Here is a 27,591-nt window from a genome sequence, read left to right as displayed (position 1 = left end):
TGAACATGACTTTTTTGGCTAAAACATTCTTACAAACTGAGCACTGAATGGTTTTTCTCCTGTGTGGACTCTGGTGTGAGGTCTAAGCTCGACTTTACAGAAAATCCCTTACTGCCAAATTAAACACCCAAACTGTTTCTCCCCTGTGTGAGTTGCCATATGTGTTCTGAAATTACTTTTTATCACTAAAACATTTCTTACAAACAGAACAGCTGAAAGGTTTCTCACCTGTGTGGCCTCATGTGATATCTAAGCTTGACTTCTGGGTAAATCTTGTACCACATTCTGAACAACAAAATGGCTTCTCTCCTGTGTGAACTCGCATGTGTCTCTTCAAATCTGACCTCAGAGTAAATGTTTTACCACACTCAGGACAGTGATGCCGTTTTGTTTTACCTCTCACAATGAAGTCATCATTTTTTATTTTACTGGGTGTGTTGGGGATTGTAGTGTCCATGTGTCTCTCCAGAGAACTGTCAAAGGTTCTTCTACATTTGGACATAGAAAATGGATGAAATGGATGTACTGAATTTAGAGCAGCTCCATTTCTTATGTCCTTTATACGGACTAGGTTAATGGCTGATTCTGAGCCTCCAAACTCCTCTCCATCAGTTGAACTGCTGGCTGGAGGTTTAGTCTTTTTGTTGAAATGTGACTCAGGTTCACTGCTCTGTGTCCAGTCTTCGCTGTCCTCAGTGTCAGAAGAGTCCTCAACCTGGACGTTAGAATACTTTTGTAAACATCGATGTGGATAGAAAATGCAGTCTGGTTCTGACCCTCTACAGTCCTCTCTATTTTCTTCAATTTGTATTTGATGAAGCTGTGAGACCCTAGGTTTTTCTTCATCCTCTTCTATCTTCACAAGCACAAAACTAGGGGAGAACTCAGTCATATCATCCTCCTTCAGCCCTTGTAGCTTCTGTCCCTCCTGATTGGTCCATAGTTCCTCCTGTTCCTCTTTAACGTGGGGAAGCATTGGGTCCTCCTGCTCAGCGGGAACCTCTTCTTTAACCACCACCAGCTGCTGGACATCTGTAGAACACTCTAAAATGCAGACAAACACATTACACAAACATTAGATTTTACACTGAAATCACTAAAATTCTCTCAGACATTTACTGGACATGCATGTTGTTCTTTGTCTAAATACAGTTGCGTAAAATATTATTAGACCATCAAAAGTCCTCAAAAACAATGGTAATGCAATCAAGTACTAACTCCTGTATGTATCATGTGACTAAAACAGACAGAGAAGAAAACATGAAATGCCTAAAAGCACTGTTTTTGTCAGTACAATGCCATAGCTAACATCCTAACCTAACCTAACCTAACCTAACCTAACCTAACCATAACCTAAACATCCTGACCTTGCATCCACAAAATAGGAACATACATTTCCTATAAAGCACCTGTACATGTACCTGAAACTTGCATTAGCTGCATCAGTTCTTCAAACTGTTCTCCTTCCTGACTGGTGCTCAGTTCCTCCTGTTCCCCTCTACCCTAAGGTGGCTCTGGGTCCCACAAGTCCAGGTCCAAACTGGGTCCCAGTTCTGCTGCTCATTGGGAATCCCTTGTTTATCCACCAACAACTACTGGACACCTGCAGGACACAGTATAATTTTACACATACATTAAATAAATTCAGCTGTTGTTCGAGTCCCATTGAATTGGAGCATGACAATGACATAACTGATTAAATAAAAGCATTAACACTATCAACCTTTATTACCACTTTTATGGACTTACACTCCAGAACATGCTGAAAACTTTATCCTAAAAACATGAACATGTTTTTCAAAAGTGTGGAAAAGGTTTTGATGTAAGGAGTAGCTCACAAAAATGAGTACAGCCTGTTTACTTCGGAAGTTATTTGACAGCAATTGTCCAAGCTGATACATTCATTACTGGCATTAAGTTTATTAAAGAGCAAACATTCTGGGGCTAATTTCCACAAATAAAACAATGATAGAACATTCAATTGAGAATTCTGAAAACAATGACCCAGAATCTCCACCTGTGTCAAAAAGAACCACTGTTTTAACGAACAGCTTCGATCATATTGTGCAGAATTTACGAGTTTAGTACACATTTTTCAGTTGTAACTGCTGTGAAAGTTGGAGTGAAATAATTTCAAACTATGATTGTGTATATTTTACATTCTTCAGAATTTAATGACATGTATGAGGTTGCTATTACTTAACAGAGGGCTCATATTTAGCATCACTGTAACGAGACAAGCATGAATAGATAACACCAGATTTACATTATTCTGCACTTCTTCAGTTCACCAGCCACGGACAGCTGTTGTTAAAATCTCCGTGTGCACTGTGGAAACTCCACGTCCCACATGAACACTGATAGTCTTTCATATGTATCTGTGGTATAGGTGTAGGTGCACTACACACTGTATGTTATGTTTACACACGTTACCTGTTGCTGAGAGGAGAGCCAACATATATAGTTGTGCACACAACGCACAAGTGTAGAATTAAGATATGTGTAAATCCACAGACAAATATTGTTCCTTGTTGTCTACTTGGCGACTTTAAGTCAGAAAAAGTGTATTTTATTCCACCAGCGAATCACCCGAGTCACTAGCTTCGAGTTAGCCTTTGCAGGAACAGAAGCAATGAGGAAAAAGTCGGAAGAAGCCTGAAAATCTGCTGCAAAACTGAAATGAATAGTTGTAAAACCTGCTTCTCTGAGTGTAATACTAAAGTTGTGTGTTTTAGCTTCTGTAAAACTTTACATTCATAGCTCGGAGTCGACCTGGTTAGTACGGTGAGCAGTGAGGGACATATCAGCCGTCTTCGTCTTCTTCTTCGTGGATTTTTGCGTCACGACTTTCCGGCCTGTAATTGCGGCCCCTGGCGGTCGGGGTTAAGTTGCAGTTTTCTGTATGGCTATTTCCCAAGGTTTCTGCTTTCTTCAAATGATTCATGTCAAGGAAATAAAAATATACTTCAAAGTGACCGTCTGATTTGTCTGTTTTTATTAAGTGTTTTATAGCGGCATTGAATTTTAATTTAGTTTGATAAGTGTATGTATTGTCTTATTTTGGCAACCACAGATTTTGTAAGGATAAATTGTGGTTTATAAAGTTAGTTGCAAATACCACTAGAGAGTACAGAAGAGGATTAGGGCCACTAGAGAAAAAAATAAGGTCCAAAAATTTTTTTTTTCCAATTATTATTATTATTATTATTATTATTATTATTATTATTATTATAAGAAAAAAAGTCAGAATATGGAGAAAAAAGTCAGAATTCTGACTTTAATCTCGGAATTCCGACTTTTTTCCTCAGAATTCTGACTGTTTTAAATATTATTTTTTTGTTGTTGTTGTTCTGAGATTAACGTCAAAATTCTGAGGGGAAAAAAAGTCTGAATTCTGACTTTTTTCTCAGAATTCTGATTTTAAGCTCAGAATTCTGACTTTTTTCTCAGAACAATAATATAATATATCGGACCTTTTTTTCCAGTGGCCCTAATCCCCTTCTGTATTAGAGTGAAATTTACATAGGGACAGCAATTTTTTCATTTTGTATTCTCCACTATCTAATCTGTTTGAGATTTAAAACTACATATCCCAGAATCCTTAGCGTCGTGGCGGCAGTTCCGCATTCGAAACGGTAACAGGCGATCAAAGTGGCAAGAGCTGCTGTCACTTCAGGCTACAACATTTATGGGTGTTGGTATAAAGTATAAAAAGCGGAAAATTACTGCATAAAGGCAAGGATGGCGGGTGGGAAACCGTGTAAAGTGTGTAATTTTACACGCCAGAAGTCTTACGGGTTGGTGGTTCCCTCTTTAGATGAGCTGAAGGCAAAAGGTAAGTTAAGTGGTTTTAATTTGATGTAAGCTAGTCATAGAGGGTGTTTTGGTGTATTATGTTGCTACTTATTGAAGTATGTGTGATGCAAGACATAATCTCAGTTCACTGTTACATCAAATCAGACATCAGTGCAGTTTTACTAGATCAACCCAGACAAAACCTGTAGTTGGCAGTGGCTTTTACAATGACTACACTTTTCCATTTGGTGGTACACATTGAAAGTGGAACATTTTTTTATTCCCACATTTCTACAAATCTACAATAGGCTACTGATCTCATAGCCCTCCTGTTTTATAATTTAAACTCATTTATCTGTCAGGATCAGAAGCATGCTGTGCTTAGCAACATTTCCGTCATGTTGAAACTTGTAGGACCTAAACATGAAAGTCAGTCAGAGCTCCCTCTGGTCTAAATTCCTAGGATGCTAGTCAGCAGGCGTTGCCCAGATCAGTTCATTAGGCATCTATCTGTACCCATTAGATGCCTTCCCCTTAAAAAATTACACAGATCATTGGGACCCTCCTCAGTGTGACAAGTGGTTCACCAGAATGAGAAGAGCATCCACATCTCTGAAATAGAACTGACTGGATAATGACAAGTCAGAGTCTGTTGTTGGCAACATTTCTAAAGTACAGCCAAAGTATATGATGTTACAGGGGATTGACGTTAATGAATTATACCTTTGTCATTCTCCAGGGCAGCTAAGTATTACTTTGTTATAACAATTTTACACAAACCTCTAACTACACTGCACATGAGCTATAATTCTGCTCCATACTGGACTGTTTTTGTTTACATAGTGTTTTTATTAGTATTTATTACATGCCATATCATCCCAAGTTTGTGAATACTGCTGGAATTTGTAATCTTCCAGCTGGAATACCTACCTACCTACCTGTCAGTGGCATTTGTCACTAGTTTTCTATTAATAATACTAAAAAATTTTATTTATAAGCGCCTTTCAAGACACCCAAGGACACTGTACAACAAGACAAAACAAACAATCCATAAAATATAAAGAAATAAACAGATTAAAACAAATAATTACTATATATAGAAATGAAGTTGTAGAATGGAGAGTAGAGCTTATGTGGGGTAGGCTATTCTGAAAAGGTGAGCTTTGAGTCTGGATTTAAATGTGGGGAGAGAATCACAGTTACAGATGGATGGTGGGAGGGAGTTCCAGAGCTGAGGAGCAGAGCGGCTGAAGGCTCGGCCTTCCATGGTGTTGAGGTGGACAGGGGGCACGGTGAGGTGGAAAGAGGAGGAGGACCTGAGGGAACGGACTGGAGTGGTGACATGGAGGAGGTCTGACAGGTACTGAGGAGCGAGATTGTGGATGGATTTAAATGTGTACAGGAGGAGTTTGAATTCAATTCTCTGTTTGATTGGGAGCCAGTGTAGTTCCTGGAGGATAGGGGTGATGTGGTGGTAGGAGGGGGTTTTGGTGATAATGCGGGCGGCAGAGTTGTGGACCAGTTGCAGCTTATGGAGGGACAAATACATGAAAATTTGAGGTGCAGAAAAAGGTCAGTGCTAACTTCAACATATGAGGTGGGTTTTCACAACAAAACTGACAAAGCTTATTGTTGGAAAAATGCAGTGAAACAGGAGCACACTCAGCAGTAGCTCATGATAAACAGGAGCAGGTGTGATGAAAGAAAGGGTGACAGCTTAAATGAAGTGACTTGTTTGAGGCCCTCAAGGCACAATCAGCATGTGATCAAATTGTATGTGAGTCACTGGGTTCAACTTCGGAACAACTTAGCCTGATTGTGTTGTTTTGATGTGAAATTTTGTCATAGTGGTACAAAACAAAATTCCCCTTTGCTGATGTGCCATTCAGTCATTCTTCGAAAAAAGGACAGTTTGCAGTAATTAATGTTCACACAAAGTAGCTCAATGACAAGTTTTCATCAGGAGTCCCTTTGACTCATGTATAATGGGAAACCTAGAGAGAATAAAAATGTGACATAATAGAACATGTCATTATCAGGAAGCAGACATATCTATCATACATTGTTGATCCATTCATTTTCTAAACCGCTTTGTCCTTGTGAAGGTTGCTGGGGGTGCTGGAACATTTTTTCTAAAGAGAATATCTGGCCATAAAAAAATTGTCTAGAAATGAGAAAAAAGTGTATCCAAATCAGGTTTTTAAAGTATGTCATGTTTTTTTTCCAACAGGATGTGAGTCTCTTGGTTTTACCTCCAGTTCCCCGGTCACAGTGGTCCTGGAAGATGATGGGACAATCGTAGAGGATCAGGCCTACTTTTTGTGTTTACCCATAAACACAAAGTTTATGCTATTGCATGAAAAAGAGACTTGGTCTCCAGTTCGCAAGAGTAAGTTTTTCCTGAGTGAGTCTAAACATTAACCTTTAGTTGTACCACCTTGTGTTTTGTTAATCCTTGATTTTTTGGTTGTAGTGGATGGGGGTACAGCCTGGATGGCCAGAGACTCCATGCTAATGGAACCTGATTATGTGGAAGCTGATTCTGTGGACGCCTCTGTTCCTCCCTGGAGGGCTTTGGCTCAGCAGCTGAAGGCAGACTTAGCCAGCATCATCCTCATGTCAGAGGCAGACTTACAGGTAAAGCAACATTACCTGCCAGGCAAACCTATGTCAGTATTATGGTAGTCTAGGGAAGGTATTAAATACTATTCCTGTTCATACATAATACAAAATATCTATTTTTATTCACATGACTGTTGAATATTCAGTACTGATTAGTCTGTCAGTTATTGTCTATTAATATGAATATCAGGTCCTTGATATGAGCATATTTCTGAATATAGACTCTGGAGATCATTTTTAAAATCAATATCATTTTTAAATTAGCATTTGTGGTCAAATTATTGATTTTAGTCGTGTAATGAACCAATTACTCTGCAATGAACCGGTCACTGTTGCACAGCAATCGGTCAGGGTCTTCCATCACACTGAAGCCTGGGTCATTCCATATTTTTCCTTATGTGAAATAGTCATATTTTCTCCCATACTTTGTCTTTCAAATTAAATGAAGACGTAATATGTGACTGGTCAGTAAGATAATAGATAGTATTCAGATTTACTGTTCATCCTTTGTTTTTAAACTGCTGTCACTTGCTGTTCCAGACTTTGGTGGATGTCCCCTGTCCGGAGCTTGCCTCTGCTCTGGGGTTTCCAGAGAAGAAGGCTGCAGATCTTCAGGAGACTTTGCAGAGGTCTTTGGACCGCAGAGAGGAGGAAAGACAGTCCAAAGAACTGCTGGAGCTTTACCTCAAAGCTCTACACAGACAGGAACAACAAGACGAAGGGCCAAGTCAGGCCTCCAATGAAGGTATGACTGTGTAAGATCTTGGACATTTCAGTTTATGCTAACCATCTAAAGAATTTCCACAGGCTTCCCTCCACTGTAATCTACTGTATGTGATAAGATGCAGCCTTTCTAGTCCTAGAGGAGATTCAACAGTTATGTAAAAGATACGGCTGTCTTAAAATCATCTTTGAAAATGTCTGCAGCAGTCCTAAAAACTTGTGAAATTCCTCTTCAAAGCTAACATAATTCTGAAAGTCCAAAGGTCCATGACAAAGACATAGCTGTATTTTAAGGCTAATTCTTATGGAAAAATGTAAGTGGAACTAATGCTTCTAAAGGGTTTCTGCGAGTCATTAAAAAGCATTAAAAGTCATTAAATAGATTTTGTGAAAGTGAAGGGCTTAAAAAGCTTTAAAAAGCATTAAATTCGATGTCCAGAGGCATTAAAAAATTAAATACACTCGATGGAAAAAAAAATCATTGTTATTCACGATTTGTTTCGATTGTATAAACATTTAATAATTTTAATCGGAAGTATAATGTGATGATTAACAGCCGGAACCCTTTAATTGGCTATTGTTTATGGCCGATGCACAAAGTCACAACACTGGATGCTTGGAAGGCAACGAGCTGTGAGCGTGCGCATGCCGTGGCAAAAGAGCGGAGGGAATATTAACAAATGTTGGAAAAATGGGTAAATGCAAGTTTCAGCAGAAGTGATTGGAGGAGGAGCTATTCAGAACCTGGTTAAAGCCGGTCGATGGTAAACTGTCATAAAACTATATATAAAACTGTATCTGCAGTTGGACATGGGCATTAAATTTGTTTGAAGTGGCATTAAAAAGGACGTTAAAAAGCATTAAATTAAATTTGCTGATACCTGCAGAAACCCTGTTCTAACAGTTTGCTGTAGTTTACACAGAAATTTTAACCATAAAAACCTTAAACAAATGTCATGCAGAGGTGTAAATAAAGTAATATTTCATGCATTAGCTTATATCACCAAAAAATCCCAAACACTGCTTGTACATTTTGCAGCTTCGGTGTTTTAGATCATTGTTAATAAGCAGCTGTTACATTATGAAAATATCCCTGATGAAATCTGTGTTGGTGGAATTAAAAAGAGGATGGTAAATAACTAATCAGTCTCTATTTTTGAGACTCAATGGCTGTGCTTCTGTATTTTAGACACTAGGGGGAACCGTTGTTGCTGCCGAATAAACTCACCTCCTTTAGTCACTCATTCATTCTATACCTTCATCACTACTGTGTCAGGGGCTGGTGATGTGGATCTGCCAGACGGGATGGAGGTGGACTCGGCGTCTGGATTCATGTCCAGGACACTGATGGTCCTGAAAGGCAAAACAAGCCCAGAGACAAGACTTTCCACTGAAGACCTGCAGGTACTGTTCTCACAACACCGATCCAGTCTGCTTTTAAGTTCTACACACGAAACTAGTGCTCCATATTTATTTTCATTTTGAGCAAATACCTCTACCAAACACTATCAGTCTTGGACTCTTTAAATATTATGTACATGGTATATTCATTAGATTTAAACAGCACTGAGTGACTGAGGTGCATTTTAATTCCACTACATTTTGAGGCCTGTATACATTAAACCACATTATGTTGTTTGATGTATAGGACCGCATCCTAACCAATAACATAACAGCATTTACAATGTGATGCAAGATGCAACTATAGTCTGTAATTAGCTGCTGAAAAGATGAAGTAATTATATGAAACTGTGGGCCCTATCGCAATGAATGAACATTTTATTAAACACTGACGCTTTACATCCACAGTGTAATCAGAGACATTTTACTTTACTTCCTGTTTAGTTTTATTTTAGATGGCACCAATAACAGTTACGAGACCAGTATTCTTATCTGTAAACTTGTATGAATACCAGAACATTTAAAGAAAAACAAAAATGACAAGATCTGTACTCTGTTTATCTTTGATGAAATGTTTGGATACTAAAGAGAGGCTTTGTAATATTTTGTGATTATTATTTTAGAAATCAAGTCGGAAACAGTATTATTACTTGTCCGAGCTGCAATTTAAAGGAGTGATATTCCGCTTTTTTAAATGGAATTATGCATTTTATAACATTTCCCTGTCGTCTACATAAAGTGTAAGTGCTATGCTTGAGTCTGAATTCTTCATTAATTCAACTCCACAGGTCCATCTTCAAACCTATTTCTGAGTAATGACATGAGAAAGGTCATTTTGGGCACTGGCCCTTTAAATGCAAATGAGCCACTTCACCCCTCACCCCCTCCAGGTTGTTGACTGTGCACCTCTGTCCTGTTCAGCCACTTGTGTTTGTTAATACAACCAACCAACTGAACATTTTAGGTATCGGCTCAAAGTTTGGACATATTTTCAGTTTTTACTCCAACCAGCTGCTGCTGATAAACAATTATGTTGTACTCGGAGAAATGTTCGTCAGAAGTCTTGACCTTACATGCGCAAATGTCATGATGTAACTAGTTATGAAACGTAACAAATTTAGCAGGAATTGAAACGGGTTGTAGAAATCCACTCGATCTTTGCTGGAATTAATATAAAGATAGCTTTGTAGCACCTTGAGGGTTCAAATTCAAACTTTTTGAACTATTAGGGTCCAAATACACAAATAAATGAACCAAAGACTAATAAAAGTGGGTTTAGCAAAATATGACCCCTTAAGATTTTCCGCAATAACATTCGTACTTGGATTTCAAGATATCGTCAAAACCAAATTAAGATATCTAAAAATCCAGACAATAGACAGGATATACAGTCCTGTGCAAAAGTCTTATTCCACCTATATATTTGTTTTTGCAGGTTTGAAATGAACATACAATTGTTTCTTATTCAATTTTTTTTTTAGATACAAGAAAATGCAGGAAATATGTGCACAGCCTTAACCCATAAAGACCCAAACAGCTACTGGTGACAAAAATCATCTGCTCATCTAAACCTGTTGATCCACTAATCCCATCAATACATGGAAATAACTGGTATTTGCTACAGTTGTGGAAAAAATTATTAGACCACCCCTTGTTTTCTTCAATTTCTTGTTCATTTTAATGCCTGGTACAACTAAAGGTACATTTGTTTGGACAGATATAATAATAACAACAAAAATAGCTCATAAGAGTTTAATTTCAGAGCTGATATCTAGCCATTTTCCATGGTTTTCTTGATAATAACCAAAATCACTTCAGTTCTTACATCAGTATCTATGGCATTGTACTGACAAAAACAGTGCTTTTAGGCATTCTATGTTTTCTTTTCTGTCTGTTTTAGACACATGATACACACAGGAGTTAGTACTTGATTGCATAACCAGTGTTTTTGATGACTTTTGATGGTTTAATAATTTTTTCCGCGACTGTATAGATATCAAGGACAACCAAGCACCAGTATCTTCATGAAAATGAAGATAATACCAGCTACTATATCTTTGGTGACAAAAATATAATAAAACCTTTTCCTTTGTCTCCAGATGGTGGTGAACAGAGGAGTGGAGGCCATGGAGCAGGTTCTGGGCTGGGACGAGAGAAGACGTCGGCGCTGCTGAGCCTGCGAAGCCGAGCTGACCAAACGGCTGCAGCAGATTCAGGCTGTGCAGTCAATCCGGAGCAGCAGCACACAACAGACATCAGCCGACAGTCCAGTGAGACGAGCACAGAGAACAGCGAAGAAACACCAGCCCAAGGCGACAAATAGGCGGGCCTCACCTGAGCAGAGACTGATAAGAATTCACACTACCTGCCTCAGGGTCAGTGAAATGGGATTTAACCTGTGTTCCTGATTAGATCCATAATTCCTGGAAGTTATGAATGTTAATAGTTTAGGTGTTGGCATCTTTTTTAAGGAAAATAAAACATGCCAGAGTAAATAACTTGGATGCTTTAGCTTGACGATGGAAGCCGAGTGATTTGCGAAAGTCATGTTTATCAAAGCCATCCACCAGGGTTAGTTTTCTATCTGGTTTGTATTTGGAAAAGTGCCATACTGTGAATGATAATCTCAAAGAGCTTGTATGTACTGTTAAATCAGCTGTTTTAGTTTATGTTACTCCGTTTAGGACAAAAGTTAAGAAATTCATTTTGTCTTGAAGTTTTAGTCTAGATCAGGGGTGTCAAACTCATTTCTTCCAGGGGCTGCATTCAGCCCAACTGGATCTCAAGTGGGTCGGACCAGTAAAGTAAAAGCATCATAACCTATAAAGAATGACAACTTTTTCTCTTTGTTTTAGTGCAGTAAAAAACATTAAATTATGAAAATATTTACATTTACAAACTATCCTTTAACAAAAAACATGTGAATAACCTGAAAAAAATTAAATTTATATGAAAAATAAGTGCAGTTTTAATAATATTATGCCTCAACTTGTGTATTATGCACAATGTTACACATACATTTGGTAACAAGCATAATATTGTTAAAAATGTGGAGTTGGGAGCTAAAATAAGAATGATTTCTCATTTGTCCAGGTCATTGTTCTTCTTGGTAGTTCTTCGAGGTTCAGCTGGACTAGTTTTGCTTCAGAAGAGCAAAACTAGTCCAGTTGAACCTAGAAAAATTGAGTTGTCACTGTTTATAGGTTATTATATTATTATTTTACTTTAGATCATATTGGTCTGTTTGTAGAACCTGAACTAAAATGAGTTTGACATCTTTGATTGTTAATATCTTGAGTGTAATTTTTGCGCTTCCTAAATTCATCCTGCAGGCCAGACTGGACCTTTTGGCGGGACAGTTTTGGCCCCTGGGCCACATGTTTGAGATATTGTTTGGTTTAGATATTGTTAAGGAATTAATGTTACAAAAGTTAGAAAAAAATTCTGCTGGAAACATTCTGCTGGAAATTGTTTATGTACTACTGCTAAAGTTATGTTTACGTCTTTAATACAGACAGACTTTTTCGCAAAATCTGTGTAGGAGGATGTTCTTATCTCAGTCAGCTCAAGGCTATCCTATGCACGCTTGTCAAAAGACAAATGTTGTGCTTCTACTCCACTTCACTGTGTTTATTTTTCCTGTTTTTAAATCTGTCAGCAGATTCATCCTTTTGATATACCCTTCTTTGACTTTGTACTGTTCTCGATGCAAGTGTACAGGCATTTAAGAAATATTTAGAAAAAAAGAATCTGAGCTATGATTCAAACGGCAGCTGCCAATGTTGTACTTTTACAGCCCAACATTTGAGTGATAAAGTATGCAGACAGAAACTACAGGTACGATCATGCTGACATTTTTGCCTCTGTGTCATAAATCTGCTGTCATCAGATATACCTGATCTCGCTTGAGCAATTACATGTATTAAAAAAAAAAAAAAAATCACACTAATTAATCAGTCTTAAAATAAAGAATTAGGCATCATATAATGTCACAACTCTCACTGAGCGTGTCCTGAGGCTGATCGACTTAAGGATAATGGCTTTTTTTTCCTCAAATTGCACTAAGGCAAAATTTCTGAATGAATGCTCAGTTAAGACCATCAGTTATACACTATGATGGACGTTATGTATCAGTCTTGTGTCTGTGTGACGTAAGATGGAGTGTGTCCATGTGACTCATAGGTCATGGACGAGATGGCTTTTGTCAAACGTGTCACCGTATCATTTCATGAACGATGAGATCAGATGCAGACAGATACGAACTGGATACAAAAGTTAATCTTATGTGTGTAATTGAAATGGAGATGCCACTAAGGGCTTGCTGTTAAAGTATTAGATACAGTAAAAGTGTCTGTTTACTCATTATTTTGTTGCTGTAGCTCAAGGTACAAAGCCTCTGCATATTCCTGACAAAGACAAAAGCAACCATCACTATAATTATAAACACTGCTGCACTAAACAGACAAAATGATTTAATACTGTTATAGTTCCAAAACACTATCATATTGTATTTTATGAACATACAGTCGCGGAAAAAATTATTAGACCACCCTTGTTTTCTTCAATTTCTTGTTCATTTTAATGCCTGGTACAACTGAAGGTACATTTGTTCGGACAAATATAATGGTAACAACAAAAATAGCTCATAAGAGTTTAATTTCAGAGCTGATATCTATCCATTTTCCATGGTTTTCTTGATAATAACCAAAATCACTTCAGTTCTTCCATCAATATCTATGGCACTGTACTGACAAAAAAAGTGCTTTTAGGCATTCCATGTTTTCTTTTCTGTCTGGTTTAGTCACATGATACACACAGCAGTTAGCACTTGATTGCATAACCATTGTTTTTGATGGTCTAATAAAGCAGGTACCTGCTATGGCATTTGACATGAGTCCCACTACCATTCATTTTTTGCCAGTCAAGTTAAGTTCGTTTGGTTTTGTTCATTTTGTATTCTGAGATTTCCTAAATTAATAAACATTGTTATGAAGTGAGATGTCTCTTGAAAATAAATACAGAATTACGAAAGATACAGTACTGTGCAAAAGTCCTGTCGTCAGTCTCTGTATTTAGATCCAATCTGGATACATGTGAAATATTAACAGCAGGAAAAACATTTCTATAAACCAAAGTGGTCGTATTTAGTGTGACCTCCTTTGCACTTAACCCTGTAAACCCTGAATCATTAAATCATTGACAGAAAATTCCAGTTCTTTGAAACTGGAGCCTTTATTGGACCTTCTGAACAACCGCCCAATTTTTTTATTTTTTTTTTCAAATATCAATTTCCATGTTTGACACATCAAGTCTCAATGGTCAAATATTATTATTTTTGAACAAACAAAAACATAATGTAACATAAAAATGTTTAACAAATTGGTAATTAATTTTCAAATTGTCAAAGTTCGGCCTCCTTCCTCATTAATGAGTCTTGTAGTGTCACTGGAAAGGCCTCTGGTGAACGAATTTCCTACCCCCTGGGGGATTATCTGTGTATTGCATGTGTCTAATTGTATGCATTTGGTGTTATAGGGTTAACATGTCTTTAACCCTTTTGTTCAGACAATATGAGATTTATCTTATTAATTTTGTTTTATACCAGGTTTCATTGAACACATGTCAGATGTTTCTAATTGTTTATGCTGGTTCTTGTCATGGGGTCAGAGGTCACACTAAATAATGACATTAACCTTTACAACCAATTTACTTCAGCTTTTTGTGTGTTTTTTATGGCTGTGCTTAGTTCTTGTATTTTCTTGTTGTATCTGAAGAGAATGAGAAATAAATATGCATCATCATCTCAACCCACCAGAGACAACAAAGCCAAAGGTGGACTAAGACTTTTGCACAATGTTGCTCTATGGTCAGAAGAAGCACCAGATCTACCCAATAAACTGAATAAAAACAAAAATAAGTAAATAAATGCTGTATCCTGTACACAGGTGCTGCACTTGAACCTGAATCATCTTCAGTAGTTTTTCAAATGGACTGGTTTTGTTCATGAAAACGTTTAATCTCTCACTCAAGAGACTTCATCAGCTGATTTGTCGGTTGCATTACTCCTGAATCCTTCCCTTCATTATGGAGCCTCACCTCCACCGTGCTTTTCTCTTCATTTTGTTTCAACCAGCTAAAAAATGAGGAATTACGATTTAAGATGCATGTTCCATTTCTCAATTAAATTTACATTTCAAGCAGTTGGCAAATCTTTCACTAAGATGCCTTTTCAACCCATTTAGTTCAATTTTGTGTGTTTTTTAAGACTGTGCACATATTTCCTGTATTTTGTTGTTGTATATGACAAAAAGAAAATGAGAAATAAATATGTATAATCATTTCAAACCTGCAAAATTAACAAATCTAGAGGTAGCCTAAGACTTTTGCGGAGTACTGTATATCCAGTCTAGTGTCAGGGTTTAACTCATAAAGACCCAGTGCTACTTTTGTGGCAGTTCCCAAATGAATTTTTTCCTCTCTTTCTACCTTTCTTAACTGATTTATCGCTAATTTTTAAAATAATATTATCCACTTTGTTTGGCATTTTTTGGTGTAAATCCTGTATTTTCCTACATTTAATTCACAGATCGTGTAGATGTTCATGAAAACTCAGTAAATTCAAAGTTAATTACATCAAAACAGAGAAAAATTAAGAAAACGTGACTTTTTCAGCAAAGATATTGCTAACTGAACGTAAAAAGAAGCATCTCCATCTACTGTCATTGATCCAACTTCACAGGTTTTACGGGTGAATCAATGTTGTAGAAGATAGCGGTGTTTCCACGGTAACTACAGAGCCTCTGAACATCCAAATGGGTCATATCTGATGACCACGAAAAGACGACAAACTGCATGTTACACCAATTATTTGCCTGTATTGACAGGATTAGTGGATCAACAGGTATTAAATAGTTTATATGTGTAGATGGTTTGTGTCACCGGTGATGTTTGGGTCTTTATGGGTTAATTTAGTTTCGACTTCAATCAAAGTTGCAGATATGTTGAAATACATTTTATACAATTCTGAATGTTATGTTGGATATTGTAAATTACAGCTCCAACAAGTAAGAACACTCTTTGCTCGGAGTTATATTAGTTAGATTTGATGAATTTAATAATATATTTGTAAAATGTAATAGATTTGTATAACGTAATGACAATGAAAATGTACGTTCATTTCAACCCATTTCCCCATTGTGGGATCAATAAAGGAATATCTTATCTTATCTTATCTTAGCCCTGAAAAAACAACAGCTAAAGGTAGCCTAAGATTCTTGCACAATACTGTAATACAACATTTAAAGGACTAACCCTAATGATGAAGTCTTTTGCATCGTCAGGAATGCTAAAACAAACCAAAAACTGAGATTTCTGAGACAGATCGTGCACAAGCTGCGGTGCTGTCATCTCCTGTCTGATGGGCATGTCAGCTGTGAGCCTCTTTGCTGCATGCTGCTGCCAAACATTTACCAACAGTTTGTTAATGGGCATCATGGTGTGCGTAATTCCTGTGGAATTGGCTCCAACTAGGCAGAACAGTTAGAAGTGAGTGAGTGGCTGACTGCGCCATCTTCTGTCACACTGTCTTAGCGGATTAAATTATGAGTTAATAGACCGGAGTCCAGGTAAGTAGTTCAGGTTTGCGCTGTAAGCTCCTAACTGCCCTGAGGAGTTTCTGGACATTTCATGCTGGAGACAAACCTTATTTCATGTGGGCAGATGATTTTCAGAGAACACATGCTGACTACAGATCAGATCACTGTTGAGTTGAAAATGTCAAAGCGATGTTTGGGTCACTGTTTGGTTTACTAAACTGCAGTGGCCTTCTGTTTTGTTTTTTTTACCCTGATTAGCAGTATTTTAGTCCAAGCAAAGTTGTCATACTGACTCTTTACAGCAGAGGTGTCAAACATGCGACTCGAGGGCCAAATCCGGTCCACCAAAGGGTCCAGTCTGGGCCTCTGGGATGAATTTGTGAAATGCAAAAATTACACTGAAGATATTAATCATTTTATTTCAGTTTCCACATACAGACTAATTTAATCTCAAGTGGGTCAGATCAGTAAAATACTACCATAACCTAAAAATACTCACAACTCCAAATTTCTGTCTTTGTAAATGCAAACATTTTCATGTCATTTTACTGTATTTACTCTAAAACAAACTATCATTTCACAAAAACACACATAACCTGAATAAATATGAACATTTTAAAAAGTCTGAAGTGCAACTTTACCAATATTCTGCCTGTTATTAAATGTTTTGTGTATTTGTTCATCCACTGTGATCTGTCAGTTGTAATTTCCATGTGTAAATGATAAACTGAGACATAATATTGTTAAAACTGCACTTAATTTTTCTAAGAAATTTCAGTTTGTTCATGTTATTCACATTGTTTTAAAGGATAGTTGGTAGATGTTAACATTTTACTTAATCACTTAATTTTACTTTTTTCGCTCCAAAACATAGAGGAAAGTTTGGAGTTGACATCATTTATATTATTATGTTATTATTTTACGGGTCTGGCCCACTGCAGATCAAATTTGGCTTCATGTGGCCCTTGAACTAAAATGAGTTTGATGCTCTTGGTTTATAGAAATAAATGATACAGAAATGGAAACAAAGTCCTATACAACAGTAAATCATTCTGAAAGGAAGTAAAACAAATGTTACAAAATTAAGTTGGTCAGAGCTGCAAGTAAACGGGCCGTTGCTAAATGTTGCCTTAAAAGACCCCCCCCCACCACCACCACCACCACTATGGACAGTTTTATAGGTATGGTCAATTACATACATCTCATGGAAAAGATGAGTTACACACATCAGCTAGAGCAAAAGGAAAATACTGGAGGGGATGGGAGTGGAATTCACTGGAAATGAACACAATCTTGTCTTTTTTAAATATATATATATTCTACTGTTGTGTGTCCTATACCACATAAAATGTTCCATCCCTCATCTGTCTCTGACCTCATGTTCCATGTTTCTTTATCTATTTCACAAAAGTGAAAAGTGTCAAAAAAAAAATAAAAATAAAAAATGCTACAAAATTAGAGCTAATAAATAAAAACAAACACAATATTATGCTAATCCGATGTTCCACTGTGGTGCATGGACCCATAATAATTCAACACAAATGTGTTTCTGTCCCTCATCCACACACTGATATGTGCTCTTTTGCCCCACTTGTGGACAAGAGACGGTGGAAACGTTACTGAGTGAATGCAAAAGTGTCAAATAAGAGGCAATTTCTTGGACCTGAAGAACCCTGTAATGACTGTTTTGACAGAAGAGTAGGACTGTAAGTGCTAAGAACAAAATGCATAATGTATGAAGGTTAGATGACTTGTCTGCATGGCTCGCCACACCAGATTGACTGACTTCTACAAGGAGTTTCTATATTGTTTCAGACAGGATATTAGCATAACTTAGGTATACCTCTTTATTATTACTTTGTCTGTTAGTGTATTGTCTACAATTTGGAACAAATCGTCTTTATTTTTTGAGTCCCTTCCCAATGATAGTGCCTACAGATTATTCAGGTCAAAGGTCAAGTCAAATTCACAAAACATCCATTTGTTAACATGAGGCCCATTTTTATGTATTATATGTATGATATAGCAGATATACTTTGCCAAGTTTTTTAACCTGTTCATCCAGAGGGCACAAACCCATGAATTTCAGGTGGTTTTCATCCTAAGAACTGTCTTTTCTTGAAAATAAATAAATCATTACATTATATATTATAATTATTATATGTATTATATTATACCATATTATATTATATTACATTATATTAATTATTTAGTATATTAAAAAAATTATTGGTTTAATTCATACCACATTGGGTTTATAGATTACCAGTGACCCAGAATAGATGTGATGACATTTTGGGAAAAGTAGGTCAAAGTTCAAATTTTTCATGAATTTTAAATTTTTTTGTTTTTCCCCATTTACTTATAATGGCTGGAATTTGTCTATGCTGTCTACGTCTATGCCGACATCAGCACACACATAGACATGATGACATCAGCTGGTTCAATACTAAAATAAGCTACAATACATGTGAGAGCGGGGTTTGTTGTGACTGGCACCACCTGTTTGTTTATTTTGCTTTATTGTAGCTGCATTTACTCTGAAACCGTAGATTTGATAATGACGAAAACTATTACATCTGACAGGTGTTACCTTTTGAATGCTAATTTATTGAGAAAAACATTGTTGTCTATGAAATATACTCCATTCATTTTGGGAATGTCCTTTTCAGGTGGAAATTTTCCTAAACTGAGGTAGTTTACTGTGTCCAGTTGTGTGTACATTTATGATAGTGCCACATATAGCAAAGAGTTTAGACGCCAAAATGACAACAGCTTTCAGTCTCACATGATAGTAGGAAATGCTGTTGTTACTGTGGAATAATTATTCTTCACGTCTTATCAATATAAGTGTAAATGCAAATATAGAGATTAGAGGAAAACAGACAAACCTGGTGCTTTTTGAAATCCGCTGTCAGTCCCAAATGTTACAGGCATAGTTCTGTTGCTGTGTGATTATGTTCTATTTTGTATTCACTTTTTTGTGTGCAGTTCATTGTCATGGTCGAGGGCCACAAAAGGTTTCAAGGTCAAATTAGACGATTTTCTAAAAATCATCATGTCTCAAGGTTTTGTAAACAGATTTCTTTCCGATTTAAACAGAAGTATTGTGGAGCCATTGTGTCCCAGTATACAAAATAAAATCCTGAGCACGTTTGCATGAATCTACATAATAATGTTGAAGATGGTGTTGGTGTGGCGGCGGATGCTCTCATTATAGTTGAGGCGAACACACATGACAATGTATGATACAGAGACACTTTCTTTTTTAACCCTTAAAGACCTAGAAGTTCCACATGAATTTCTATCTACATTTAATCTTTCCTAAGTGATTTATCGACATTTATTACATTATCCACTGTGTTTTGCATTAAAAATCAGGTATTTTTTTATATTAATTTACTAATGTAGATATTCATAAAAGGTACATTTGAAGGTTATTATATCAGGACGGAGAAAAATGAAGCAAACGTGACTTTTTCAGCAAAACGCATCATTAACTGAATATGAAAATAGGCATCTCCAACTACTGTCATTTATCAAACTCCACAGGTTTTAATGGTGAATCAATGTTGCAGAACATGACGGTGTTTCCACGTTCACTAGGGAGCCTCTGAACGTCCAAATGGGTCATATCTGAAGCCACCAGAAAGCTAAACAACTGCATTTTACCTGGATTATTTAAATGTATCCATAGGACTAGTGGATGAAACCTTTTAGATCAGTAAATGTTTTTGGTTACATTTAGGTCTTTGAAGGTTAACATCATAGAACTGATACGAAGCAGTGAATTTGGAGGTGTGATGCAATGTCTTTGTATCATTTAAAAAACTAGAAGGATGATCAAACTCACAAAACCTCATTGGCAGAGGCAATGAAACTACTATGAAACTAGTATAAAACTACTGAAAGTACTTAGACATTGTATTGTGCTAATGACACAAAAGTCTAAGACTAAGGTAAAGTATGTTTTTACAAAAGAAAAAAACATTGAAAACTGAAATTAAATTCAAAGGAAACTCCATGATCATTTTTGTGATATTAGCAATATAATATCCCACTAATGGTCTTGCTCGTGGAAAATTAATTAACAAGTTAGGATCAAGTCCATGGCTAAATGATGGATTTAGAGTTTGAAGATAGCCATAACTTTAGGATGATCAGACTTGAGATGATCAAGAAGTTGATTCAAAGGGACAATATCATTTCAGCCACTAGGTGTCAATAAAAACATTAACAAAAGAGCTGACCAAATATACCAGGCATTTACATTATTTAAAGGAGTGATATTTAGCTTTTTTAAATGGAACTATGCATTTTTAAAACATTTCCCTGTGGTCTACATAAACTGTAAATGCTCTGCTTGGGTCTGAATTCTTCATTAATTCAACTCCACAGGTCCATCTTCAACCTTATTTCTGAGTAATGACACCAGAAAGCTCGTTTTGAGCGCTGGCCCTTTAAATGCAAATGAGCCACTTCACACCCCACCCCCTCCAGGCTGGTGGCTGCTGCTCTGTCCCGTTCAACCAACAACTGAACATTTTAGGTAATCGGCTCAAAATTTGGACATATTTTCAGTTTTTACTCCAAACCGCTGCTGCTGATAAACAATTATGTCGTACTCGGAGAAATATTCGTCAGAAGTCTTGACCTTATATGTGCAAATGTCGTGACATAACTACTTATATACATAACAAATTAAGCAGGAAGTAAAACAGGTTGTAGAAATGCACTGGAGTTTTGCCAAAATGAAAATAAAGATAGCTTTGCAGCATCTGGAGGGTTCAAATGCACACTTTTTGAACTATTAGGGTCCAAATACACAAATAAATGAACCAAAGACGAATAAAAGTGGGTTTAGCAAAATACGATCCCTTTAAACAACAGATTTCTCTCAATCTGTACACAAAAACAGAACGTCAACATAGTCCAAGTGCTTTATAGAGATTTTTAATATGGGAATGTAACATTTTATACCTTTAAATTCAATTGGAATAAACTATTCATTCTTAATACTGTTGTACTGTATCTTCCATCCCTTGTTTTTTCCACTGCTGTCGGCCCTGAATGCAACACTCACTTGGTAACTTCCAGTGTCAATGCTGCTTGGTGGTTTTGATCCACAGAAAGGCCCGTACTCTTGTCCGGCTGTTGAAATCTGGCAAAGGGTGGGGTGGGGGGGGGGGGGGGGACATTAAATAAGAAACAGGGGTGTAAAGTCATTAAATGCTTGACTGATTGATGTCTGGACAAACTTACATATGCATTAAAACACATGGCCGTGCAGTGTATCACCCGAGGTGGACAAGTCAGTGACAGAATGCCTCCACAAGCATGAGGATGAATATATTGCTTATTCATTATTGTGTGTGTGTGTGTGTGTGTCACGAGACTAACCTTTAACATGTCGTATGGACACGGGGCGTCCGGGTGTCCCTCGACATCAAACGGTTCCAGGAAGTCGAGGATGATTCTGTAGCCTTGAGGTAAATGGATGCTGTGGTCGCACTGAGTCATAGGTGGGTATGGGTTTGGGTACCCCGGACTGGTCAGAACACCTGACATGTCAGTCAGAACCTGACTTTGGCACGGCACTGTAAAGAAGATTAAAATCCTGATATTTAGCCTGATCCAGGAAAAAAAACAAAAACAAATCCAGTAAGGTCTCATCATCAATCTGTAGCTGCCTTGTGGGTTATGGAGTACAAGGCGTGAAAAAGTTTTGTGATTAAAAGAAAATTATATTTTAATGTCAATTGAGACATTTCCTGGCATCATAAATGATGGGATTCATTTAGGCAGCGTTATTGCAGTGGCAAGTGTGCAGATGTTGGTACAGACAAAAACAAATGACTATTGCAAAGAGGCTGAGTTGCTGCAATTCATATAATTAGTAGAATCTGTAGGCAGATAATCATTTTTGCCTATTCATCGCATGATTTGTTTTGTCACCCTTTTTCCTCTGGCAAGCAATAATAATCTAAGGCATACAACTGGTAATTGTGATTAATTACCCAATGTCAGTGGACTATTAGCACTGCATACAGGTATCAATTTTTAATACCATTTTGAAGTTGCTTTTCCTTTGGGAATTGACAGTAATTAACCCTGCCTTATACCAACTGGCAAAGATCAACTATGCTTTTTCAGTCTGGAAATACTTGGCACAGGCTATGGTATGATAAAATGAACCACTACCAATTGTCTACTCTGTATGAAATAACAGATTTGTTTTTTCAAAATGTGTCGTATTGCGTGAACAATCTGAAAGGAAAAAAAAAAACCAATAATTAGATGCAGTTACTTGGATACGAGACATCTTTTGTAGTTGTCCTTTTAAAAGTTGTAAACAGTGCCAACAAAAGATTTAGCTGTTATTTGGCAGGGTGTTCATTGCAAATTAAAATACCAGTATGGTGACAGTGTCAACTAGAGGTTATTACACGCTAATGGAAATGGCTTGTGTGCTTTGCCTTACTGTGTCAATATCTGCAGAGTCTGATAATGAGGAGCTGAGTATTTAGCCTGGGAAACACTATAGTATCTACTGTTATTACAGAGATCAATATTCAGTCAAAACACTGTGTGCAACGCTCTTAACAAGGTACCTCACTCTGCAGCTTCTGACTTTGATTGAGCTCAGATAAACTTGCCTCTTAAGCTCTGGTCTGCCGTGCTTTTACCTGTGCATGATCTTTTGTTGTCATGGAGAAAGAATCCTTGTCTGCAAGTGCAGTAATATCCACCTATGTAATTGTGGCAGAAATGATCACACACTCTCTCCCCATCTATCCTGGTTAGACACTCATTGAGATCTGAAAGAAAGAAAAAAAAAAACACTCCACAATAAATGCTCTGTTTTTCTTTTCATGCAAGCAGACATAAGAGGGGCTCGGTTTCTATTTTAATGTTTTATCCCACTAATGGAGCTTGTAAGTAAAGCAGACACTAAACAACAGTAACTCTCTTGAGGAAAACTAAAGGGTGATAGTATATGGCTGAAGCAGAACTAAAATATGAAGCCAAAACTAAAATATTAGTTTATTCTAAAATGCTGTGAGGTATCATGTCAGTATATAATTGTTCCCTCTAATTAAAACACTTGGAAACTGCAGACAGGCTATTTACAACTAACAGAAGTCTACAAACTTTGAAAGAAAAGCAAGAATGGGGAGAACAAACAGTAAACAGCAAAGGTAGATAAAGCAAAACCTATATCAATCACTATATATATATTCAAATAAGCCAAAAGATGATCAAATCCTATATACAAGTACTAATACTGCATTTAAATTTAGCTGTGTTAATAGTTTTTATCATTGTTAAATTACATAAAGTATGTGACGGAAGGAGCAGGTATGACAGAGCCATAACAAGAAAATGAAAATACATTCAATAAAAGGCAATAAATTCATTTAACCCACAGGTGTCAACATGCAGCCTGGGGGCCAAATCTGGCTCGCCAAAGGGTTCAATCCGGCCCCTGGGATGAATTTGTGAAATGCAAAAATTACACTGAAGATATTAACAATCAAGGATGTTAAAATCAATTTAGGTCATTTGTGGATCAGATCAGTAAAATACTATCATAAATAACCAATAAGTAATGAAATCTGTAAATTTGTCTCTTTGTTTCAGTGTAAAAAGAAGTAAAATTGCACAAAAATGTTTACATTTACAGACTAGCCTTTTACAAAAAATGTGAAAATCTGAAATGTCTTAAGAGAAGTATATGGAATTTTAATAATATTCTCCCTGTTATTTAATGTTTTATGTATTTGTAGCTCCACTGTGATCTCTAAGTTGTGATTCACATGTATAAATTATAAACTGAGGCGTAATATTGTTAACATTGCACTTATTTTACTAATGAATTTTCAGGTTGTTCATGTTATGTCCAAATACAATTCGTAGATGTAAACATTTTCATTATGGAATTTACTTTTTTCACTCAAAAGTTCTTATCCTATTATTTATATTATTTTACTGGTCCAGCCCACTTTAAATCATATTAGGCTGTATGTGGCTCCTGAACTAAAATGAGTTTGACACCCCTGCTTTAACCCATAAGGACCCAGTGAGACATTTGTGGCAGTTCTCAAATGAGTTTTTCTCTATATTTAACCATCCTTAAGTCATTTATCACCATTTATTGTAATATTATCTTCTGTATTTTGTGTTTTTTTTCCAGTGAAAATTAAGTATTTTCCAACATTTAATTTACTGATCATGTAGATATTCACAAAAGCTCAGAGTAAAGTTGAAGATTACTATATCGAACATAAAGAGAATTGAAGAAAAAGTGACTTTTTTCAGCAAAAAATCTATCTTTAACTGAGCATAAACCAAGCGTCTCCATCCACTGTCATTGATCCAACAACTGGTGAATCAATGTTGTAGAAGATGATGGTGTTTCCACGGTAACTACAGAGCCTCTGAACGTCCAAATGGGTCATAGCCGATGACCATGAAAAGATGAATAACTGTATTTTACACCAATTATTTACATGTATTGATAGGATTAACTGATCAAAAGGTATTAAACAGTTTAAATCAGTAGATGGTTTTGGTCAGTGGGTTTTTATGGGTTAAACAGATGTAAAAAAATTAACGTTCATGTTTCCTAGTCAGCCTACGCGAGACAGAAATGCTTTAAAAGAAACGCCTGCTATATTGATGTTAATGAGAGCTCCTTCATTGAGGGTAAGTGAAGTGACGTGTGTAGCAGTCAGTCAGAAAGCTGCACTAGGAATGGGAGCATATGGTTTTGTAGTGTGTGACTCAATGTAATTGAGACTTTTTTTCTCTGCTATTAGAAGTTTCTGAACCAGATTACATATCTTGTCATTTGCGTCAGAGTCAGAGCATTACCATTTCTACAACATGTGGCTTTTTGGATATATAGAAGACAAGCCACCTTAGTCTTTAGTGAACATTTAACACATGATTATATGGTTACAAGCAAATAGAAGTGTTAATTTAAAGGCCCAAAAGCATCTACTGATCTCAAATATGCATAGTCTCTGTAGGGATCATGGAAATAAAATAAAACCCATAAAGTTTGATAGTTGTAGATACTTGTTTTTATGTGGAATTCATCATGTATTTTCCTGAAAGTCATGTTTTCTTTGGTTTTCTCTGTTTTAATATAATAACCACTGAATTTACTGAGCTTTATTAATGCCTACATGGTTAGAAAAATACCTGATTTTCACCCCCAAAAAATGCAAAGTATACAATAATAAATGGTGATAAATCATTTGATAATAGTTAAAGGTAGAGGAAACTTAAACTGGTCGCCATAAATAATAGTTCTGGGTCTTTATGTGTCATTTTGTTTTTCAACCACTGTAAAGTCTCTTATTGATCATTATTGTAGCCCAGTGTATAAAAAGGTATGGTCTGCATTTTTGTCCTCTGTAGTGGACAAGAGTTTCAAAGCTTGACTTAAAAAAAAGAAGTATACTGAAAAAGACACTGTATTAAAAAAAGTTAAAAATGTATCTGAAAACACCCCACCATTCCCCACCACCCCCCCAAGCCCAGAAAAACATCTGTACATGATCTCTAGTGTCCTTCTGTATGAGGTTTCTCTGTTTCCCACTGGGTTATTTGGAGTTTTTCCTTGCCGAGAAGGAGGGTCTAAGGACGGGGGATCCATTTGCTTCACCAACTGTTTATTAACTGATTACTACACTGTTTGTTCATTTTCATTGTGTTTTTTTTTTTATCAATTCAACAATTTCTGTAAAGCCCTGTGAGGTGACTTTGTTGTGATAGGCTCTATAAATAAAAGTGAATTGAATTGTCTCTCATATTTTATTTTTCACACTATTTATACCACGATATTTATCTTCTCGTGTTATTTGCACTACTTAAATTCTTTTTTCTTTTTTTTTTTTTTTTTTACAAATAGTTTGCAATACTTTTATTACCTCTGCCAAGGAGGTAATGTTTTCATCTGATTGTCTGTCTGTTAGCCAGATAATTCTAAAAGTTATGAAAGGATTTTGATGAAATTTTCAGGAAATGCTGATATGGGCACAAGGAACAAATGATTACATTTTGGTGGCGATTGCGGGGGGTTGATGATATTTTCAGAAAATGTTGAAACTGGCACAAGTAAGAACAATTTATTTTTGCTGGTGATGGGAGGGGTGATTGATGACATTTTCAGAAAATGTTGATACTGGTACAAGGAACAAATGATTAAATTTTGGTGGTGATCAAAAGGGGGCTAATCTGCCTTGGCGGAGGTCTGCGCTCTCCAAGTGCTTTTCTAGTTTTTAATGTAAATAACTGCGCCTTTTTACTAATATTTGTTGTTTGATTTGTGAATTCTTGCACTGAACCTGAGAGCTCTACCTCAATTTCGTTGTACTTGGTCCAATAACAATAAAGAGATTCTGATTCTGAATAAGTCATTTATTAATTGTTTATATACTGCTTATTAATGCTAATCGTAAGAACTAACGGAACGCTATTGTTTGTTTTTGTGCCACAATTTCTTGTCTTTTTTTAGTCTTTAATGAGCACTAATCAGATTTTTCCTACAGAAGTACCCCCTGGGCTACACGCATGACTGAAAATCATCTTTGCTTTGTGTAATTACAACAGTCAACAAGCATCTCTATGCCTTTTGGCAGCGGTGTCACTACTGAGCATCACCTTCCGAGGTGTAAAAAGCTTGGAAGCCGGTGAATCGGCCCTCGTTAGAGTAGTCACTCCTAAAGACCACTGACATGAGGTTCCCGGCTGACAGGATGACGGTGTTCCTCGGGGTGCTTTCATGATTCTTTTCTTCCTGGCCGCAGAAACGCAAGGTTTCATTCCCCTCTGCCAAAACCTGCTTTGACAAGGTCACAGGGCTTTTTAGTAAACAAGCAGCAGAGTCCGGTGCAGATAATGGGAGTGGGAGTTCTCCGGCGTGTACCTGAACGTAGTCATATTCACACTGGTTGGATGGTTCTACGCTGAAGTGTGTGAAGTAGAGTTTGACCCTGTGGCCTTCAGGGACGCTGATGTTCCACACTCTGTGCTGGTTGTCAGGGTACGGCTGGGGGAAGCTGGGGGAGGTGAAGCTGCCATATAAACCCGTCATCTCCACACTCCAAGAGACACGAAGGAGGGAAAACAGGACAAATACACAGCACCTACAGGGCAGAATGAGATGAGACAGCAGCAGTTTTCAGTCGTACAACACAAATAACACTAACAGACACTTACCTGCTCATGTTGGCCTCTCAGTGTTCAGTTTTTGTGTACTTTGGAAGGGTTCAGTCAGGTGATCCAAAGGTAAATGAACCCAGCGGTCCTGACGGGTAACATTTATGTAAACAAAGCGACACAAAAACAGGGTCAGTTATGTTTTTTTGGGGTTTTTTGCTGTTTTTTTTTTTTTTTTTTACAGAAAATGTCAAATAAGCTACAAATTCACTTATATAAGATAAAC

The 27,591-nt window shown here is 36.8% G+C and overlaps 2 protein-coding genes across 2 annotated transcripts; one reads left to right on the top strand and one right to left on the bottom strand.

The window, feature by feature from the left end:
- Positions 1 to 27,373, bottom strand: masp2 (MBL associated serine protease 2). Its single transcript, XM_030138167.1, has 8 exons — positions 27,366 to 27,373; positions 27,073 to 27,292; positions 26,808 to 26,985; positions 22,823 to 22,954; positions 21,537 to 21,733; positions 21,220 to 21,297; positions 1,422 to 1,603; positions 1 to 1,044 (listed from the first exon to the last, which is right to left on the bottom strand). Exons 1-7 carry the CDS (start codon positions 27,371 to 27,373, stop codon positions 1,499 to 1,501), a joined length of 918 nt encoding a protein of 305 aa, XP_029994027.1. The 3' UTR covers positions 1 to 1,044; positions 1,422 to 1,498.
- On the top strand, positions 3,628 to 11,385 carry dffa (DNA fragmentation factor, alpha polypeptide). The gene is given in 6 exon segments (XM_030139685.1): positions 3,628 to 3,835; positions 6,026 to 6,184; positions 6,269 to 6,432; positions 6,958 to 7,162; positions 8,417 to 8,544; positions 10,641 to 11,385. Coding segments are annotated over 6 exon segments (1,059 nt in total). The 5' UTR covers positions 3,628 to 3,741; the 3' UTR covers positions 10,950 to 11,385.
- Positions 27,374 to 27,591: the final 218 nt, after the last annotated feature.

This window comes from Sphaeramia orbicularis, chromosome 7, assembly GCF_902148855.1.
Source record: "Sphaeramia orbicularis chromosome 7, fSphaOr1.1, whole genome shotgun sequence".
Taxonomy (NCBI): Eukaryota; Metazoa; Chordata; class Actinopteri; order Kurtiformes; family Apogonidae; genus Sphaeramia; species Sphaeramia orbicularis.
The sequence above is the reverse complement of the archived record's forward strand: the minus strand, read 5'-3'. Positions and strand labels throughout refer to the sequence as shown.

Bases quoted from the DNA above. Each gene is read 5' to 3' on its own strand.
- masp2 (XM_030138167.1), bottom strand. The intron at 26,986-27,072 runs GTACACGCCGGA...TTGTCAAAGCAG, and splicing joins GTGAATATGACTACGTTCAG to GTTTTGGCAGAGGGGAATGA. The intron at 21,298-21,536 runs GTTAGTCTCGTG...ACCCTTTGCCAG, and splicing joins GTCCATACGACATGTTAAAG to ATTTCAACAGCCGGACAAGA.